This window comes from Pristiophorus japonicus, chromosome 18, assembly GCF_044704955.1.
Source record: "Pristiophorus japonicus isolate sPriJap1 chromosome 18, sPriJap1.hap1, whole genome shotgun sequence".
Classification (NCBI taxonomy): Eukaryota; Metazoa; Chordata; class Chondrichthyes; family Pristiophoridae; genus Pristiophorus; species Pristiophorus japonicus.
The window spans coordinates 16,827,636-16,848,325 of record NC_091994.1 but is presented as its reverse complement, the minus strand read 5'-3'; the positions used below and the strand labels follow the sequence as shown (position 1 = coordinate 16,848,325).

Below are 20,690 nucleotides of genomic sequence, written 5' to 3'. Positions count from 1 at the left end.
GTCAGCGTTCATACTGCTCGGCAGTATGTCAATGATGAATTTTCCGCCGAGCGGTATATCGGCAGTATGTACCTGTTTTTTGACGAAACTTGTATATTTCGGCGGTACGCAGGTGGTAGTGGGCGGTATGTCGATGAATTTCGGGCCCCATAAGTTTATTCAAATTGGAAACAGTTCGGAATAAATAAATAAGTAAATAATTTTCCAAGAACCATAAAAACAAAGATTTTGGAACAGACACTATTGTAGAAACATTCTACAAAAAGGGATTTAATATCTTCTGGTATCACAGTGATTAACTAACTCATGTAACATCCCTTTGGGATCTATTTTAACACAGTCGTTAACCTGTTCATTTTAACCAGCTGCAGTAAAGACACTTTAGGATATACTGGGGCCGAAATTCAGCCTCCCAATAAGGCCCGTTATCGCCGGAAAGCAGCGGCCACGCTGCGGTGTCGAATGGCCGCCGATTTTTGGTCGAATAGCCGCCGCTCGCGAAATTCTCCTCGGTGGTTTTTCCGGTGGTCCTCACTTCCGCCCCACTGCTGCCGAACCCTCCTAAGTGAGTCTTTAAAACGCGCACTGCCGATCTCCCACCCGCAAGCAAAAGTCGTGTAAAAAAATCTTGCGGCCACCATGTGGTGGCCCCGACAGTGATTTCTGTCAGTGCACTGTGTTTGCAGTGTGTGCAAAATGGCGGTGCGGCCGCCGTTAAAAGGCGCACTGCCGCGGCCACCATCTTATTTTTTTTGTCGGCCAACCGCCAGGTCGGCCTGACAATTATGCCCCCGGGTTCAGCTGGGCCGCCAACAGGCAGCCTGGCACACCCTCTTGGGTGCCAGGCTGCTGGCCCGGTTAAAACCCTCCCTGGTGGCCCAGTGGACCTAACTAAAATAATCGCAGAGCTCGCAGCGGCTCTCCCCTTGACGTGGTGATGCGCCAGTGTGATGACATCATCAGCGCTACGCTGATGACTGACAGCGACGGCACTCTGCCCGCTCCCACTTCCGCCCCCATTATGACTGTCTTTTTTTTCGAGCGGAGTGGAAGTCAAAGAGCTGAATTTCCCAAAAGAGGCCACCGCATCCACTGCGGCAGTGAAAACACAGGAAAAATGGCAGGTGTGACCCATTTCCAGCAGAGGTGAATTTCTGCCCCAATTTATTTTCATGCTGACAGGTTAACTCATTTTCACAGAACCCCTTTACTCTTAACAGTCGTTAACCCATTTATTTTAATTTTATTTGACACAGATTAACGACTGTGGGTTAAAAGTTCTACCTCTGCGCCAGAAATGCAGATTGCAAAATTGCAGATTGGTCTGAAAATCACGGGTTGGCATTCATTTTAATGGATGAGAAATTGTGGGCTGGCGTAGGGTGCTCAACCTCACCATCTGTATTTCCGGCATGTGCCAGGAGCACAGAAGCAAAACTATTACCTCTGTGTTGAAAGGAGTTTTATGTGAACATGTGAATCAGTCGGATACGAGAGGAAATGCAGCCCAAATATCTTTAATGTCTCTGCTGCGTAATGTGGCTGAAACCAAAACCTGAATACTATACAGACAACAATGGAAAATGTAATCGAAGAGAGTTGAAACCAATATAGTTATCGGTCATAATTAACAATAATACTATACTGCAAATTTTAAGCTTTCAACATTTTCTCTGAGTGATAAGGAAACTGGTTCTTTGTATTCGTGAGTGACCTTATTAATCACATAGATTCCTTCCAAAGCATTGATACTGCTAGTAGCTTGAGGTCTGATGCAATGCTTTCAAACTTCACATTGCTGTTTTTGGGAGCTTGCTGTGCGCAAATTGGCTGCCGCGTTTCCCACATCACAACAGTGACTACACTCCAAAAGTACTGTAAAGCTCTTTGGGACGTCCGGTGGTCGTGAAAGGCGCTATAGAAATCCAAGGGGCCGAAATTGATGGCCTTACCGCCGACTGCTGACAAGATCCGCCGACATTCCTCTTCGGGTTCCGCCCTGTGCCAGTTTGCATTTGGGGTGGAGCGGGCGAGAGGGCAGAACCGCCGGGAACTGCCCGCTGACGCCAGCGGACGGCCGAGTGGCGCAAGTGACCTCCCGCCCGCCGAGTTGCTAGACTGATGCGGGCAGGAGTCGGCGGCAGAACGGGGAAGGACCGCTGCTTGGAGGCTGGTCTATCCCCGACGGTAGGTATGAAGACCTGCAAAAAAAAGTTAGTGAACATTTTTTTTTAATTCGTACAGCAATTTACCTGCATGGGGTCCCCTGAAGGTATTCCCTTTTTTTTTGCATTGATTTTTCTTTTCAGCTCTTCGATCCTCCGTGGGCCCGATTCCATCCTCGGTGGAAATTGGGCGGCAAGAGCCTTTGCCGCCAAGATTGTGAGCTCCTGCCTGCTGCTGCCCAGATTGACGGCATAAATCCCTCTTTTGCTGCCAGGCGCCCTTTCAAGGACCTTTTTGCCGAAACTCCCGCCCAAAGTACCGTCAAGTATCTCGGCGGTGATTGGTGGTCCTTTGGGCGGCCCTTGGCCTTCACCAATTTCAGTCCCCAAGTCTTTCTTCTTTTCTTTCTTTTTCAGTGGTTCCTCTACAGATGATCAAACATAAAAAGGCCACAGGCAAGAGCTAGTGTCTGCAGTCTAAGAAAGTAGTGTGCTACTAAACTGCAACTTTTCTTTGCATGTTTTGTATTGTGCAACCAATTGAGTTTGTGTTCTGATGCTTGTAAAGATATCGCAGGCGTGTGAGTGTAGTTACTGTATGTCACAGTAAAGCAGCCATGCAATATACAGGTGAGGAAAATGTTTAGAACCTTGGAAACAGTGGGAGAAAGCAGCAGATTAGGCTGATGTATTGCTTCAGTACCACACACTCTCTAGACATGTTTATTGCCTCGACTCTCAAAATGAGTTGAATTTTAATTATTTTCCCGCCGTCCTTTGGTTTGATTTTATGGCCTTTGTAAAATCATCCATCAGATCAAATTGTTTCAAAAAGTTGGATTAAAATTCTTCCCATAATTTGACAGATAAATTCATTTTTATGCAATGGTTTGAAATAATTTATGGAGAATGCACAAAATGCAGTCAGGCATAATACTGTCTACTCAGTTGTAAGTGGCATTTACCAATGCTGCAGCAAAATGGTAGTTACAGTCCACATTTAATAGTCATTGGACTTGTCTTTAACATTATTTTATTACACTGTTTGTTTCATCCATGATCTATGCCTTATTCATAGATGCTGCCGATTGTAATTACTGTCATTGGACAAGATAGATGAAAACAATGCAAACCTATAGACAAAAGGGTACAATGTTCATTTATAAAAACTGGAGACATGGGCAGCAGGCAAGGGTTAGGATAATATGTGGTATTTCTTCTTTATTTTCTTATTTTTTATTTGTTCAGTCCATGTGGTAAAGGTACTCCCTCAGCGCTGTTAGGGAGGGAGTTCCAGGATTTTGACCCAGTGACGATGAAGGAACGGTGATATGCTTCCAAATCAGGATGGTGTGTGACTTGGAGGGGAACGTGGAGGTGGTGATGTTTCCATGTGCTTTCTGCCCTCGTCCTTCTAGGTGGTAGAGATCGCAGGTTTGGGAGGTGCTGCCAAAGAAGCCTTGGCGAGTTGCTGCAGTGCATCTAGTGGATGGTACACACTGCCGGTGTTGGAGGGAGTGGATGTTTGGTTAAGGTGTTGGATGGGGGGCCAATCAAGTGGGCTGCTTGGTCTTAGATGGTGTCAAGCTTCTTGAATGTTGTTGGAGCTGCACTCATCCAGCAAGTGGAGAGTATTCCATCACACTCCTGACTTGTGCCTTGTCGATGGTCGAGTTATTTCTCTGAATGGGGCGAGTTAGCTTAGAATGCAGCATGTTACATTTTTCTGAATGAGATGTGGTTTATCTTTACTTTTATAGTGGTATCAGACAAAGATTTTGCCTGTTTCACGTCTTAATCTGCCTAGAGCAGTAGGAACATCCATACACCAAAGTTCAGATTTGAAATGCATTCATTCGGTTTTCCAGTGACGGGTTGATATAGAGCAGGATACAGACAAAGTCAGAGATCTAACGGTTGTGAGTCTTCACTGTTTGGTGTGTCAGAGAGTTGCGAGCAAAGAGATGAGACCTCACTACTACTGCAGATGGAATGGGATCTTCCGCCAGAAAAGCCTGTCTGTGGCAGGAAAAAAACATGTATTTTTAAAAATAGGACAGATCTCTTCAAAATAATAATAAACCTGAATGTGCACGAAAAAGATTACACTGCCTCCTTCCTAAAGAAAATATTGTTGAATGTAGAGATTATCTTTAGAGAAAAGGGAGATGGGGGCCCAATTCAGGATCCAAGGAGACATTGGCCTCAAAAATCTGTGGGTTTTGCCAGGTTTCTGCACTCTGGGGGATTTTTCAAAATTGCTTGTGAGGGGCAAAGACTCCATCTGTCCCTTACAAGACAAGTGTCATTGGAGCCGGAACCAGGGATGGGAATTCCTCATACTGGGCATTCCCATTTGCCTGGCTCAGTCAGGTGTGCCCAGTGAGAAGAGCAGCCTTACACGGGGGGCTGAAGGGGGACTTGGCTGAGTTTGTGGAGGGTGGGTGGTCCTGACACATCCAACCCATGGTGGCCAAGAGCCTGATTTTCCAGGTGCAGTGGGCAGCTGGGTGCTGGAAATATGCCTGTTGTGTGGATGCACCTACCTGCAATATAAAGTCACTAAGGTCTTCCCATGGTGGCCGGTACCTCTGAACCTCAACAGGGCTGCACTGCAATTCGACTTTCTGCGGCAGTGGACTCATAGCTATCATCAAAGTCCCAACCAACCCCCGGATATCCTGTTGAAAAATCCAAAACAACAGGATAGTTTTCTCGGGAAAGCAATGTCAGTGATACTTCATTTAAAGAGGTTAAGGACATTCAAGCTGCCCAGTGCATGTCCTTAGAAACACTCTAATCGATGTGATAACTACTTTTATTTCAAGACCTTTTAGAACATTCCGTCGAAGAGTAACAAAGGAAAACAAGAGAAGTGCAATTGCTGCAATGTGCTTACTCCCATCAGGGGGTGATCTAGTGTTCAGTCTGCAAGTAGCATACCTATCATGCTATATTTGACAAATATACTTAAGAATTTCAAGCAATTGTGAAAAATAAAGTACTTTTCTAGTGCGTTAAAGAAGAATGTAAAAGCCATCGGCTAATGTCAGTTGATGTTGTGGTGTTAAGTAGAGGACACGTAATGTGGAACAAAGTGTCAAGAACTGAGGGAGATCCTAGAACTTGTGAAAGACCAAGTCAAAAGTAAGTTTCCAAGTAGATGGAATTGATGGAATATTTCTGTTTCCACACTATGTCTGGAGGTTATTTAAGTCTATTGTGCATTTCATTTTAATAAAGATTTTTATAAACTTGCAAAGTGCTTGAATAGTCACATTATGTCGTGCCTGTTACTCCTTTCTCTCCAGAAGTGTCAAGTTGCTTATCAGGGACAAAGCAACAGATTATGTGGCCAGTTTCTGTCAAGTACTGCAATTTTCTTAAGTACGTATGGGCAATAATTCACACTCTTAGCAGACATTTTTAATTTGCTACCAAATTTGCCATTAGTGACTACATGGAGTGCTATTGTCACTTTAATCCCATAATGGCACTAGTACTATACAGTATCAGAACAGCAGAGATGCACCTTTATCCCCATTGTGCGTTCCTATGTAATGGCTCAGAGAGTAGAGGTTCTCCTGGAAAGTCCTATCTTGGTCTGGTTTGTGCTGAGTTAGCTAGGCCCACGGTCCAGCATTATAACTGGCTCCAGCATCCCCATTGTAGGGAGAGAAAATGTGATCAAGGGTTCCTTAGGGCGACTACTATCCAGTGACCCACACAGAATACACACAGGGATACTGGGTGAGGACAGTGTTAGCCTTGGCTGTGATGCCCCCATTCAACCTACGAGGCCTCACAAAATTTATCCTGTAGAATAATTAAAAGCAAAAAGGACAAACAAAAGATTCACTTTTTTCCTTGAATGAATGAAAATGGAGCAATGTATCACCATTAAGGTAAGGTTTTCAATATGCTGATAGTTGAAACTACAAAAGCAGGCTCCCCCCACCCGCATGGCTCACTCAGTTTATACAGTAAGCGGCTGATCCATTTGGGCCAGGAGTTGGAACCCTGGTCTGCTGACTTAACATATCGTTCAAGGCAGAGGTAGAAGTGTTACAGCTGGCTTCAGTGCTCAGATCAGATTAGAGAGGAGAAAATTCCACGACTGCTTGCTAGCCAGGACTACTGGTGAAAGTTTGTATGTGTGAGTGGGTATCATGCAACAACAGGTTTGGGCTTGGCTGTGATGCCCTCCATGGTCAACCAGTCTGCTGACACACGCAGTCAAGGCTCGTGTGAAAAATGACTAACTGGATTAGCCAATGGAAGATAACTTGCACTGGTGGAACTATGCCCGAGTGAGGAGAGGAGGGGGAGAAAATCAGCAGAATAAAAGAATATTAGAGCTGGATTTTCAACATTGCCATTTTTGGGGCGTAAACGGAGGCTGGATGGGAAATTTACCGCCCGATTAACGTTTGCACTGTGTGGAGCAACTTTTGTCATTTGGGCCTTGCGCAAAGGGAGGCGTTGTACTAGTTTTGCAGCGCAAAAACGGGATTCTCGCCAACTTTAGTGCGGGGCCGGGAGGGGAAGCCACTTCCCCCCCCCCCCCCAAAAAAGATTCACAAAAACATTCCAAAAATATTGCCAACACCCTTACTACACAAATTGCTGCAAAATATAAAGAAATAAAAACTGGAACGTACCTTTTTTGCAGTCTATCCACCTCACCGCCGCCAGCAGGGCTGCACCGCTGTGTTTTCCCTGGCGGTCATCGCGGGGCGCGTTTCGGGTGAACGGATCGGGTGATTGACAAAACTTCTGCCGGTGTCGCAATGCGAGCCGTTGCTCACCCAGCGCAGCTCTCCCCGACGGTGCTTCGAAGCGCCGCTGCAAAAACCGACCCAAGGATCACGCCCGGACAGCTGACCGCCCCATTTTTCGCCGCGGAGGGTCAAAACCTGGCGAAAACCCAGTCGCAAACGACCCGAAAATCAAGCCCATAATATAAATGCTAATACTATTGATAAACGCAGATGAAGATAACATACACTTACTGCTTTGTCCCTGTTGCACAGGTCCGTGTGTTTCAGCAGTATACTCTTCTTTTTGTCCTTGCACCGTTTATTCTGAAACCAGACCCTGATGACCCTTGAGCTGAGTCCTGTCATCTCTATCAGCTGCTGCTTCATAAGTGCATCCGGTCGTGGGTTTGCAGCATAACAGGTCCGTAATGTGAGCAACTGCTGCTCGTTCAGCACAGTCCGCACACGGGTTATCTTATCAGAGTGTTTTGGAGCTCGCAGTGCTGACTGACAGGCCTTGAATTTCTCTAATGAGAAACAGAAATGTTCAACAACAACAAAAATCGAGGCGGGGTAGGTTTTTACTGTGTCAAATATCAGCATACCATCAATGTAAGAGGAGTCTTTTTACTCTATGATGATAACACCAACCTTTGAAGTGCACCTCCTGTTGTACTGCTATCACATTTCCACATCCTATACTAACCATCCTTGTACCTCTCTGATATCCTCTTTACACTACATTGCTGCCATCACACTTTGGTGGTAATGTTGCAATACAAAGGATGCCTCAGTGCTATTGCCAGAGCAGCAAAGAATAATCTCAAGAGATGGCATCCAGCGTCTCCTTCAGAGGCAGCAACGTCACCACTGGGAAACACACTGGCCTTACCCAGTGCTTTTTTACAAGTTGAAGTGCAGTTGTGTGACTGAAGTGCTGTGGAATTGGGCCAACACAGTAAAAGAGACAGCCCAATCTTACAGGAAGGCTTCTACTTGAGGCATCTCCGTTCTATCGACTCGGGATCAGTTCCTATGGACTGAAGGGTAGCTAATGTAACACCACTTTTTAAAAAGGAAGCGAGAGAGAAAGTGGGTAATTATAGACCGGTTAGCCTGACATCAGTGGTGGGGAAAATGTTGGAATCAATTATTAAGGATGAAATAGCAGCCCATTTGGAAATCAGTGACAGGATCGATCCAAGTCAGCATGGATTTATGAAAGGGAAATCATGCTTGACAAATCTTCTGGAATTTTTTGAGGATGTAACTAGCAGAGTGAACAAGGGAGAACCAGTGGATGTGGTGTATTTGGACTTTCAAAAGGCTTTTGACAAGGCCCCAAACAAGAGATTGGTGGGCAAAATCAAAACCCATGGTATTGGGGGTAATATACTGACGTGGATAGAGATCTGGTTGGCAGACAGGAAGCAGAGAGTCGGGATAAACGGGTCCTTTTCAGAATGGCAGGCAGTGATTAGTGGAGTACCGCAGGGCTCAGTGCTGGGACCCCAGCTCTTTACAATATACATTAATGATTTGGATGAAGGAATTGAGTGTAATATCTCCAAGTTTGCAGATGACACTAAACTAGGTGGCGGTGTGAACTGTGAGGGGGACGCTAAGAGGCTGCAGGGTGACTTGGACAGGTTAGGTGAGTGGGCAAATGCATGGCAGATGCAGTATAATGTGGATAAATGTGAGGTTATCCACTTTGGGGGCAAAAACGCGAAGACAGAATATTATCTGAAAGGTGGCAGATTAGGAAAAGGGAGGTGCAATGAGACCTGGGTGTAATGGTTCATCAGTCATTGAAAGTTGGCATGCAGGTACAGCAGGCGGTAAAGAAGGCAAATGGTATGTTGTTCTTCATAGCTAGGGGATTTGAGTATAGGAGCAGGGAGGTCTTACTGCAGTTATACAGGGCCTTGGTGAGGCCTGACCTGGAATATTGTGTTCAGTTTTGGTCTCCTAATCTGAGGAAGGACATTCTTGCTATTGAGGGAGTGCAGCGAAGGTTCACCAGACTGATTCCCGGGATGGCAGGACTGACATATGAGGAGAGACTGGATCAACTGGGCCTTTATACATTGGAGTTTAGAAGGATGAGAGGGGATCTCATAGAAACATACAAGATTCTGACAGGACGGGACATGTTAGATGCAGGTAGATTGTTCCCGATGTTGGGGAAGTCCATAACCAGGGGACATAGTCTTAGGATAAGGGATAGGCCATTTAGGACTGAGATGAGGAGAAACTTCTTCACTCAGAGAGTTGTTAGCCTGTGGAATTCCCTGCCGCAGAGAGTTGTTGATGCCAGTTCATGGGATATATTCAAGAGGGAGTTAGATATGGCCCTTACGGCTAACGGGATCAAGAGGTATGGAGAGAAAGCAGGAAAGGGGTATTGAGGGAATGATCACCCATGATCTTATTGAATGGTGGTGCAGGCTCGAAAGGCCGAATGGCCTACTCCTGCACCTATTTTCTATGTTTCTATATAGACCTGGCACAAATGAGACTGCCAATATTGTGCTGTGGACTTGACGAAGCACCAGAAAAGTGCACACATTATTTCAGTATTACTTAAGAACATAAGAAGTAGGAGCAGGAGTAGGCCATACGGTCCCTTGAAGCCTGCTCCGCCATTTAATACGATCATGGCTGATCTAATCATGGACTCAAGTCCACTTCCCTGCCCGCTCCCCTTAAGCCTTTATCGGTTAAGAAGCTGTCTATCTCTGTCTTAAATTTATTCAATGTCCTGGCTTCCACAGCTCTCTGAGGCAGCGAATTCCACAGATTTACAACCCTCTGAGAAAAGAAATTCCATCTCATCTCAGTTTTAAATGGGCGGCCCCTTATTCTAAGATCGTGCCCTCTAGTTCTATTCTCCCCTATCAGTGGAAATATCCTCTCTGCATCCACCTTGTCAAACCCCCTCATAATCTTATACGTTTTGATAAGATCACCTCTCACTCTTCTGAATTCCAATGAGTAGAGGACCAACCTACTCAACCTTTCCTCATAAGTCAACCCCCTCATCTCTGGAATCAACCCAATGTGGCCTCACCAATACCCTGTATAACTGTAGCAAAACTTCCCTGCTTTTATACTCCATCTCCTTTGCAATAAAGGCCAAGATACCATTGGCCTTCCTGATCACTTGCTGCATACTAACTTTTTGTGTTTCATGCACATACCCCCAGGTCCCGCTGTACTGCAGCACTTTGCAATTTTTCTCCATTTAAATAATAACTTGCTTTTTGATTTCTGCCAAAGTATTATTACCTTTCTACCCTCGGGATTGTGTGATACAATTTGAGCACAAACATCAACTGACCTGATAGATACAAGCTGCCTGTGTCCGATATCGAGCTTAAAGGATGCTCTTGAGTTAAGCTGGGCTCTGGAAGCTGGCCATCCTCAATACAGTAGGGTCCATCTAATCGCAATCTGAACTCATCCCCAGGCAGGAGCCGCCGATTGCAGGCTACACAGCGGAAACATTGTTGGTGATAGATGAGCCCTCTAGCTCTGAGGACCAGGTCTGAGGACAACAATCCAGCCTGACATTGAGCACAGCTCACAGAAAACTTCCTAATGAATAGCAGAAATATACGAGGAGATTAACGCTGTTGTGCAGTTTCAGTCTCGGAGAACACCTTAAAGCTACATTACTTTACGCTGAGGAAAATTATTCAAGCACCTAGTCTCAGACTAACCCAACTCAGCTCCATAATATGTCCAATGGAGCTTCAAAACCTACAATTGGGCTCCGTGAACCTGAGGCGGGGAAGGGCGAAAAGCAGCAGGACGAGTGTTGTTTGAGCCCAGGATTGGGTTTTGTTATGATGTCTCTCATGGCTGAATAGCCTGCTAACAATCACTGTGCAGGCTCAAAGATGACCACTTGAAATTGATATTGGAGGGCTACTGATATCCAGTGCCACAGCAAGAGTCAGTGCCTTTGGGGAGGAGACTAAAGATTTGGAAAAGAAGCAATAAATAGAACTTATAGAATATGTTACCAATGCTGAGCCTGCAGCACGTAACATGCAATCCCCAAATCGTGCGATAGGCTCGGTAGATCCTTGAGTTGTATTGAAATAAGCCGGGTGCCTCATAATGCAGCTGGAGTGGTCAAGGAGCACTGTTTGAAGTAACTCAGGGACTCCTGAGCTCTGTGCCCTGCCCCAGGACCCCTGCTCTCTTGCCAGATTAAACCCCCTTCCCTCCTCCCCCCCCCGCCCCCCACGCCGGGAATATGCTGACAATGAGGCCTGGGTACTTCTGCAGCGCCAGCAAATAATGCAAATGAGCTGACCTCAGGTTCACTTAGTGAAGTTAGCCCATTCGTGTCGTACATAGAACCTATGCAGCACTACAACAACAACTTGTATTTATATAGGACCTTTAACATAGTGAAAAGTCCCAAGGCGCTTCACAAAAGTATTATGAAATAAAAATTTGACATCGAACCACATAAGTGGAAATTAGCGCAAGTGACCAAAAGCTTGGTCAAAGAGGTAGGTTTTAAGGAGCGTCTTGAAGATAGAGAGGTGGAGAGGTTTAGGCAAAGCGTTCCAGAGCTTGGGGCCTAGGCAACAGAAGGCATGGCCACCAATGGTTGAGCGATTATAATCAGGGATGCTCAAGGGGGCAGAATTAGAGGAGCGCAGACTCTTGGCGGGGGGCGGGGGGCGGGGGGGGGTTGGGGAGGGTGCTGAAGGAGATATACAGAGATAGGGAGGGGAGAGGCCATGGGGGGTGGGGGGGGGAGGGATTTGAGTGCAGTAGTGATTTGAGGCCAGTGGTGCAGGCCATTTGGACTCATTATCACCTCCATTATTTCTGGATTTAACTAATACGTATAGATCCCTGCCATTTTTTATGTCCAACTGTGAAGCTTATTTTCCTGTAATCCCTCCAACATTGGATGATTGTTCTGACGTTGCACTTTAGACTTCATATACTCTCTGCTTCTCACTTTGCATTGGTTCCTCACCTCTATAGTTAGCTTCCACTGAAATGATGGTGGTTTCAGATGAACAGAACACAAAATAACAGATGGTTGGTCTGAACTATAAACATGTGTGGGGGTTGCTTGTTGATTCTGGGTATCAAGCTGATTAAATAGCTGACCAAAAACTAACTGCACGCATCTGTAATTCACTCCTGAACATCTGTTATTCTGCACCAATATAGACCAGCAATTTACAATGTACTATTGTTGGCTGCCGAAAGACCCAAATCGAAGATGTAATAGCACTCGATGACAATCTGGAGAAGCACATGTGCCTGATTAATGACATGCTGCCTACCCACCCATATCAGGATGAATGTATTAGTATGATTTCAGATAAGAAGATTCTTTCTGCATTGCCTTATAACCCAGAAAGATTGCAGCCTAAATGTCAACCACTTCCCAACGGCATCTGTTGCAAAAATGCAAATATTATGCAAATGCTATCATGGAAAACATTCCAGATGCTGTTTTTTGTACGAGGCAGATGGTAATGAGCTAATGGCACTGATAAATCCATGTCTGTCTATGTTAGTGATTTACCATTACTAGTGGTAACTACCAGATTACAGTAAGTGTCTGCCTGGTGGCGTGGTAACCATTTTTTGCAATGCAGGGCAGACTGAAATTCTGCCCAGTGAGTTGGGGGCAGATTGCTAGGCCTACCTGTGGCCTCCCATTTCCACAAGTTTTCAGATTTAACTGTGTCAGTGTAGGAAGACACCAATTGAATGCAGCTTCTTCCTGACAGAAAATCAAAGGACCCAATGATCTGGGTTCGCGGTTGAACGTTTCCTAACACCCCACACAACAGAATGGACCAAGGCCTGGAAGCAAATCTCCAACCTCTCGACTTCTTCAGGAGAAACGGGCTGTGTGAGGAGACTTATTGAAAAGAAAGTGGAGGAAAAATGAGTTGAGAAAATTAAAACGAGAAAGGAATTAGACAGATAAATACTATAAACTATAAAATTAGGTTAGAATATATGACCTGATACAATTATACCCTGCCCTCTAACCTCATTTCACCTAGACTTATTTAATCATGACTTCTCATGTGCAACACCATGGAATGTTGACTAATATTTGATTAAGATTTGTATACGAACAAGGAGATGACATGTTGTTGCTCACCTGAAGTAGTCCATCTTGCAGTAGGGTTTTCCCTCTCTCAAGAAGCAGGTGCAGCTCTCATCCAGATACTGGTTGCACTCAACACACTTGAGACAGGATGCATGCCACTCCAGATCAGGATAGACTTTCAGAATATACGGATCCGTAATATGTTTACTGCAGCCAACACATACCGACACTGAGTCTTCCCCTGCAATACAACGTTTCAGAAAACACCGTAATGAGATCAGTCTTTCTGGTCACCTTAATGAAATCAGGCCTCAGGATGATGGTACAGATTACAATCAGTGTCGGTGTTATGGTTGGAATACAATATGGGTGGCATGGTGGACAGTCAATATGGATGGTATAATTGGCTATCAGTGTGAGTGGCGATGTGGGCAATCAGAGTGATGGCTATGATTGACAGCCAGTGATTGGTAAAGTGGGCAATTAGTGTGAGTGCTATGATCAGCTTGGCTTGAATAATCAGCAGTGCGGGTGAACAGTCAGTCTGGGATTGGGAAAATTCAGGGTTGGTACAGTGGCACATTTACTAATTTCTCTAGTTGGCCATGTAATCTGTTAGATACCTCCACAAGTGAGGCTATCTGGGTTGTTCACAAATGAGAAGAACATCAGTGTGCAAATTGATTGCCATGTTTACCTACAATAGCGATAGTGATGGCATTCAAAAGTGATTCATTAGCTGTGAAGTGCTGTGGGGATATCCAGAGAACATGAAATAAGTTTTATTAATGCAAGTTCTTCTTTACAGTCTATGAAAATGATTATAGTATAACTGTTGGCCAGGATGTATTTCATTTATAGCATTTATAATATGATTCCAATTGGCTTTCTAATTGAGATTAATAACTTGAAACAGAAAATCTATGCAAACTGGTCTAATTCACAGACAATTAGATGGAGCAATTGAATCTGAGGCAAAAACTCCGGAACTATAAAATGAATTGGATAAAATATGAAAGTGAACAAATAAAATATAGATTGGCAAGAAAATATAGGTGGCATAAGTACCACATGAACAGTTTGGAGATAATTAAGGATGAAGTTGTGAAGGATAGTTTGAAAGAGATCTAGATAGTTTAGTAGACCTGACAGTCAAAGTACCGATCATGGTGGAGCAGCAATTAACAAAGCAAATAGAATGCCAAAACAATAGACTACAAGTCGGAGGAAGTCATAGTCAAACTGTATAGTGCTCTGGTCAGATCATAACTCGAGGACTATTTCCAGTTCTGGTCACCTAGACACGATGGAGACATTCAAGTCCTGGAGGCAGTTCAGAGAAGCTCAAGATTGACTACGTTATGAGAAAACAGTGGAGAAACTTGGATTTCTCAGCCTTAAAAGGAGGCAACCGAGAGATGATTATATAGAGGTATATAAGATAGCAAACATTGTGGAAAGGCAGATCTGGAATAATTGCTTCAAACAAAACATGACAGTAGAATAGGGGGAACATAAGGTCAAACTAATAAAAGGGAAATTTAGGACCGATGTCAACAAGTTCTTTTTCATATAAAAAGTGTCAACATATGGAATGGACTTCAAGAAGAATACTGCAGGCAGCTGTCCTAGAATCTTTGAAGATAGAGTTGGATGCCATTGGGGGCTGTTGAATCTTTTTGAATGGATGAGCTAAGATGAGTTGAGTGGACGTCCTCATCTCCATCTATCTTGTCATCTTATGGTTAAAACAAAATCAATCAATACTTTTGTAGTTGTCATCCAGAAAAATGCATTGTGATTCTGATGTTTTACCTGTAGAAGCATAATTTCACTTTGACCACATTTTGTTCACATGACTGTTATAATAATCAAATATGTCATGGCCAGTAGCCGAATATGACAAATCTCTCCACTCACAAGGCTGGGCCTAATACTCTGTGACAATTTTACTTCTGAGGTACCAGTCAGCATCTACAAGAGATATTTATTATACCATGCTGCTGTCCACGACCCATCCCTCATATCTCTGTCTTAAATTAGACAGATAGAGAGGTGGCACTGAGTTATAAGGCAATATTTCAATCAAATGATTTATGAAAGTCAGAAGAACCTTGAAATTGAATTACTGCATCAAAATCCTCTCTAGTCATCTATAACTCTCTGTTCTATTACCTACATTTTATTTTTAATCATTTTAAACTATCATATTGCACTGAGCATGGTAGAGATGTTATGACACAAGTGAAAGGTGTTAAAGATTATGAGGGAACATTTCTTTTTGTCTCTATACATCAGCAACATTCGGGTAAATTGTTGTCAGTATAAAGCTTCAAGCGCCCAGAGTGCATATCACAAATTCTGGCACGCTCTGCTCAAGACTAACTTTTTGTAATATGTTCTAAATAATTATAGCAGCTACATTTCTTAAATATATATGTTTCCGTGAGAGAGTTAAAAAACAACCAGCATAAAAATAATGAACTAAAATGTAGCAAAATTGGAAGGATTGTACTATCATTCAAATTTAGAAGGGAATTCTGAAGAAAAGCCTTCATTTAAATACATATATTTAAACAGAACCTTTCAGTAACACCAAGTATTATTGCAAAGATGTTTGGTAAAAAGAAAAGATAAAAAATAGCTCAATCATTTCTTCAATTTTATATTTCTAGGTTCTCACTATCAAAGCTTGCACCCCCACACAGAAGGATTGACCTGTCTATCTGGTATGGCAGGTAAGGGTCTATTTTTGAATGGAATTATAATTAATATTTTTTCTCAAAACATATTGTCTTGGGAGGAAGCGCAAAACAAGCAATGGTGAATCGACAGCTCGTTTTATCCTCCACTCAAATGGAAAAGACAATCAGGCGGACTATAAAACTGGCTGCCGATTCGCTATCGCCCATTTTGCAGTATCGCCCGAGATGAATTTCCAATCCATTGTATTTTCTAACCATGAAGGAAATGTGGAAGGGACTGAAATGCAAAATATTAATATTTAAAGCCGTGTTTAGAAAAGCTGTTTGGTGAGACAGATAACCTGGTTTATTTGTTTTCGTCTATGTAATACAGTTCAGATAAATGTTTTTATATAATATCTGTGACTTCTTGTTTCTTCAGAAGATGCTTATTTTTTAAACACTCTGCCCATTTAATATTGTAGCTGGCAGTGATGAGCTTGCCTCGATGAAACCACCTTTATAACTGAATACAACTGTATTAGCCAAATGAGTTGATTCCTGTGCCCGATGGTGCAAGGGCGAGATATTAAGATGCATACTAAGAAAAATTTAAAAAGCTACAGAAAAACAACTGCTGTGGAGGGCCAAATGCTCATTTTTGCAGTGAAATGTCAGTGCCTTCTCTGCCCTCCCCCATAATACATGCACTGATTTATTTATTTATGTAACTGTGGTCAGTGGTAGGATTAAATTATTTCTTTATCTACCCACACCGAATAAGTAAACACTATTCTCCAGGAACTAATTAAAAACACAATTCACTATCCTTGAGCATATTTTCACAAAACTTCTTTCCAAATCCTTTCAGTAGCCAAGTACACTCCTCCCCAGCACTATCCCGCACTTTGTCAAAATAAACACCCCAACTCACTGTGAGCAATGCCATGGATTATCTGTTATCATTGTTAACTTATTTTTTGCAATTATTCCTGTTGGTCATGTAAACAAATAATATGTTTTGAGTCACATTTAAGCAGATTGACTAACACTATCCTTTCACCAAGTACTCCATCATGTACTCTGTAACCATGCAGTATATGTAAATGAACCCATACTCTATGTGGTATTGGTACAAATATTGTATTCACCGTGTGAGGAAAAACGGTTTTAGCAGTCATCCTAAGCTTGGAAGATGCAAACATCAGGTTTGTTCAGCCTTTCATTTTGACTGTGAGATTGATATCAATTCTGATTTGGACAATTATAGTACTATAAAACTTGACACACTGTTTGAGAGCATTATACTGGAAGCTATCCATGTTCCTCTATTTGCCAACCGGGCATCTAAAGAGAAATAAAGAACTTGGATTTATAAAGCATATTTCATGACCCCAAGACTTCCCAAAGTGCTTTACAGCCAATTAGGTACTATTTAAAGTGTAGTTACTATTGCAGTGTAGGAAAATGCAGCAGCCAATTTACACACAGCAAGGTCTCACAATCAGTAATGAGATGATGAGCAGGTAGTTTGTTTGATTGTTTAATGAGATTGTTTGAGGGATAAATATTGGCCCGGATACCGGGCGAATTCCCTGCTCTTTTCGAATATTGCCATGGCAACTCTTAGATCCCCCTGAGAGGGTAGACAGGGTCTTGCTTTAATGTCTCAACCGAAAGACAGCGCCTCCGAAAGTGCAGTGCTCCCTCATTACTGCACTGATCTGTCAGCGTAGATTATATCCTTATGTCTCTGAAGTGGGACTTAAACCCACAACCTTCTGACTCAGAGGCAAGAATGCTACCAATGAGCCACAGCTCATGTTTAGGCATACAGTTTAAAGCTGCACTGTGCTGTTCCAACACCATCTATTCACAATATGGAGCAGATCATACCCATATAACTTCAGGTGCAAATCTCCTTGTACATTTTTCCTTTAAAGGCAATAATGAGCACAAGGCCATGCAGACTTTTTAAGTCATGCACGTGATTCTTTTTGTACTATTGTTATGTATGAAAATAATCGCAATCTGCATAAAATCCCTGCTGAGTGCAGCTTTCACACTTACTACCTGTACAATATGTGAAATGATGCTATGACTGATCTTCAATAAAGACGAGCCAAAAGCCAAAAACACAAAGGCCCATAATGCAAATCTAGTTTCACCATTGTGTTGCTGATCTTGAAGAGATTGCAGTACAGTCTTTATCTACTGAGCCCCAAAATAAATGTAATAAAAGATTCAACTCCTCCCACTCAATCAGTTCCTAACTAGAATGCAAATAGGAGCGTGCCATGTGCCAGATTCCGTTGTCAATGACTGGATGAAATGCACTGGAAAATGCATATATCAGTACAGAGCAGTATGTCATTGCTGCTAGCCATGAACTATAATTATGTATTGTACTGCTTAGGATGCACCATTTGTCCTTTAATTCCTTCATCATCGCAGACATATATTTAGATTTGTGCAAACTGTACTCAAAGTCAGTATTAACCTAGATTTCTACCTCAATATTTTTATTCCAAAAATGAAAATAAAATTGATTGCATTTTTGGCTTCATTCATAACTTGCTTCACCCCTTTCCCACCTGCTAGACATTCACTTTCTTTACTCCTTAAAGTGCTGTGAGACAGATTTCTGTACACTCAAACTATAAGTTGTAGTTCATATTCTGTGAATGATGTACCTGAACTCCGAAACCACACGACAGAAATCTTACCAAAATTCTGAAATTATTATCACTACTTCAGAGAGAAAAACAATGGGAACTTAAGTGATGCACTAATATCAGAGCTCTTTATTTTAATAGTATGTGCTCTAATGGCATCTTGTGTAAATATACATTTGACTAAAATGTGAAGTCTCTGTCTTACTGGTTAAGCAGTGATGATTTTGAATTTTAATATTGTGATGTGTGGCTTACATCCCAAGCTTTGGTTAATTTCTAACTGACGTAATTTGAACCAATTTAGGAACAGGTTTTCCACAACTTAAGTTAATATTCTTCCTGTTCATCACTTGAGTAAACTGGCTAGGGGTTTGACAGGACACCTCAAGTATGTACATTGGCCAATGCTCCAAAATCCCAGCACTCTAACCTTTCAGTCTCAACAAAACACCATTCTATCCTATAAAATTTTAAACACAAATAACAGTCACAATGTCAACCCCATACACACCATCTTTCAACACAATGTAATTTGATAATCTTTTTTGGTGAATACTCTTTAAAAAAAATATGATTAATCAGTATTATCAAAAACATATAATTGAAATAATCACTGTTTATAAAGGTAACATAGTACATCAAAATAAAATACCAAATGTTACAAAAGAGCAAAAAACAGGTACTATTGTGATACAAAGTAATAAATATTTATACTTTCCTGTCTTATTAGCTGGACCTAATAATTAATATTCTCTGCTTTATGCAACACAAAATAAAATGTTTACCGTAAATAGTCCCAAAAAGCAGAATAGTAAAATATATATTTCGCTGAGCAATGCTATAAAACAGCACTTCTTTCATTATTGCATCAAAGTCTGTCTTGAATAGTTTCAAGACTCTAAATACAGACACATGAGATAACCCAGAGACAGAGTATATGCAGATTTAGCCATTATCAGTATCATGAAATTGAGTATTAATAGACAAAAAAATAGCTTCTAAACAAATTCATGTTTGGCATATTTCACCGATGTCAAGAACAGTTTCAAATAACTTGTCCACCTCTCATAATGAGAACTTACTTTAGGAGCACAGCTGAAATACGAAGGATTCTCATGTCAATCCAACTAGGTAAAGTATAAAATCTGTTTCCCTGTATGTTAAAAAGTTATACTCACTTGGATTGCTGGGTTCATTGTTTTGTAGCAAAATTACGGCAGTTTTCAAAATAAAACAAAGCAAACTTACTTTTTGAGGGATTTCCCAGGTCCCCCATGATGGATTCCTTTCTCTCCCCCACTCTGGAATCAGGTGTGGTGGTGATTGAAGCTGTTTCTCAGCTTCCCGAAGGAGGTGATATTTGCTTTTCTAGTGTTGACTGGGAAATACCAGTCTTTAGAAAACTCCTGCACTTCCCTCTATGTCTGTATTCCTGACTCACTCCCATTCAGTGCCTTTGAAAAGTCGATAGTTGAGACCCGCCTCTTCATTAATGAAGCTGCAAGGGGTGGGAATTCCTTTCAAGCTCGGAGGTAAAATTGCATTTTTCAGCAGATCCTCTTAATAAATATGGAGCACAATTCAAAAATGAATTTAACAGTATTGACAATATACATTTATGTATAAAATTACTGTATACATAATCTCCAGAGTGTATGTTGAAAAGTGACAAGGTTTTGCAAACTAAAATTATTGAGTAACTTCTTTTGCTACTAAAACATGCTACAACAACTATTTCAACAATAAATACAATATTATTTTGTTACAGCTGCTCGGATGTTTTGATTTTTTTTACAAATACATTGGGAAGGGTCAAAATTTAAATTGTGCAAAGATAATTCTGGTAGACAATGCACAAAGTTATTTATGATTGTTAAATGTTTTGCATTAATCTAATGATTAACAGCGTATGGTACTATGCTTCAAGGATCGATTATTTTCAGTATATTTCTCTCACTTAAAAAGTGTGTATTCACCTTACTGTAGCATTGGTTTTACTATGCATCAGCACTGCAGTTTTAGTAAAAGTGCAACCTGAATTCAGAGTCAGAGCCAGTTTCAGGGTGTATTTAGTAAATAGTTACTGGTCTGAGATTGGCAGCTGCAGTTCAGGTTTTAGACAGACAGTATCCTGTTTATACTGCCTGGCTGAAAGTTTAATTTTGCTAATGTGCGTCTCCCCTCCCAGCAGTAACATTTAAAACATTTTAGACAGTAGCGACAGAGGCATCTCTATTCTCAAAACATTTAAGTCGAAGAGGTCTAAAGGATCAGCTACGCATTGCTTATACCAAGTT

General features: G+C 42.1%; 1 protein-coding gene across 2 annotated transcripts; it reads right to left on the bottom strand.

Annotated features, from left to right (window-relative positions):
- Positions 1 to 1,499: 1,499 nt before the first annotated feature.
- LOC139228571 (insulin gene enhancer protein ISL-1-like) lies at positions 1,500 to 19,669 on the bottom strand. 2 transcript variants are annotated; one of them, XM_070859702.1, is made up of 6 exons: positions 19,642 to 19,669; positions 13,086 to 13,275; positions 10,255 to 10,525; positions 7,178 to 7,441; positions 4,712 to 4,846; positions 1,500 to 4,184 (listed from the first exon to the last, which is right to left on the bottom strand). In XM_070859702.1, exons 1-6 carry the CDS (start codon positions 19,667 to 19,669, stop codon positions 4,068 to 4,070), a joined length of 1,005 nt encoding a protein of 334 aa, XP_070715803.1. In that variant the 3' UTR covers positions 1,500 to 4,067. The 2 variants fall into 2 exon arrangements, with proteins under 2 accessions (XP_070715803.1, XP_070715804.1); XM_070859703.1 differs by lacking the exons at positions 10,255 to 10,525; positions 13,086 to 13,275; positions 19,642 to 19,669 and adding an exon at positions 7,577 to 7,705 and having other exon boundaries at positions 1,501 to 4,184; positions 7,178 to 7,452.
- Positions 19,670 to 20,690: the final 1,021 nt, after the last annotated feature.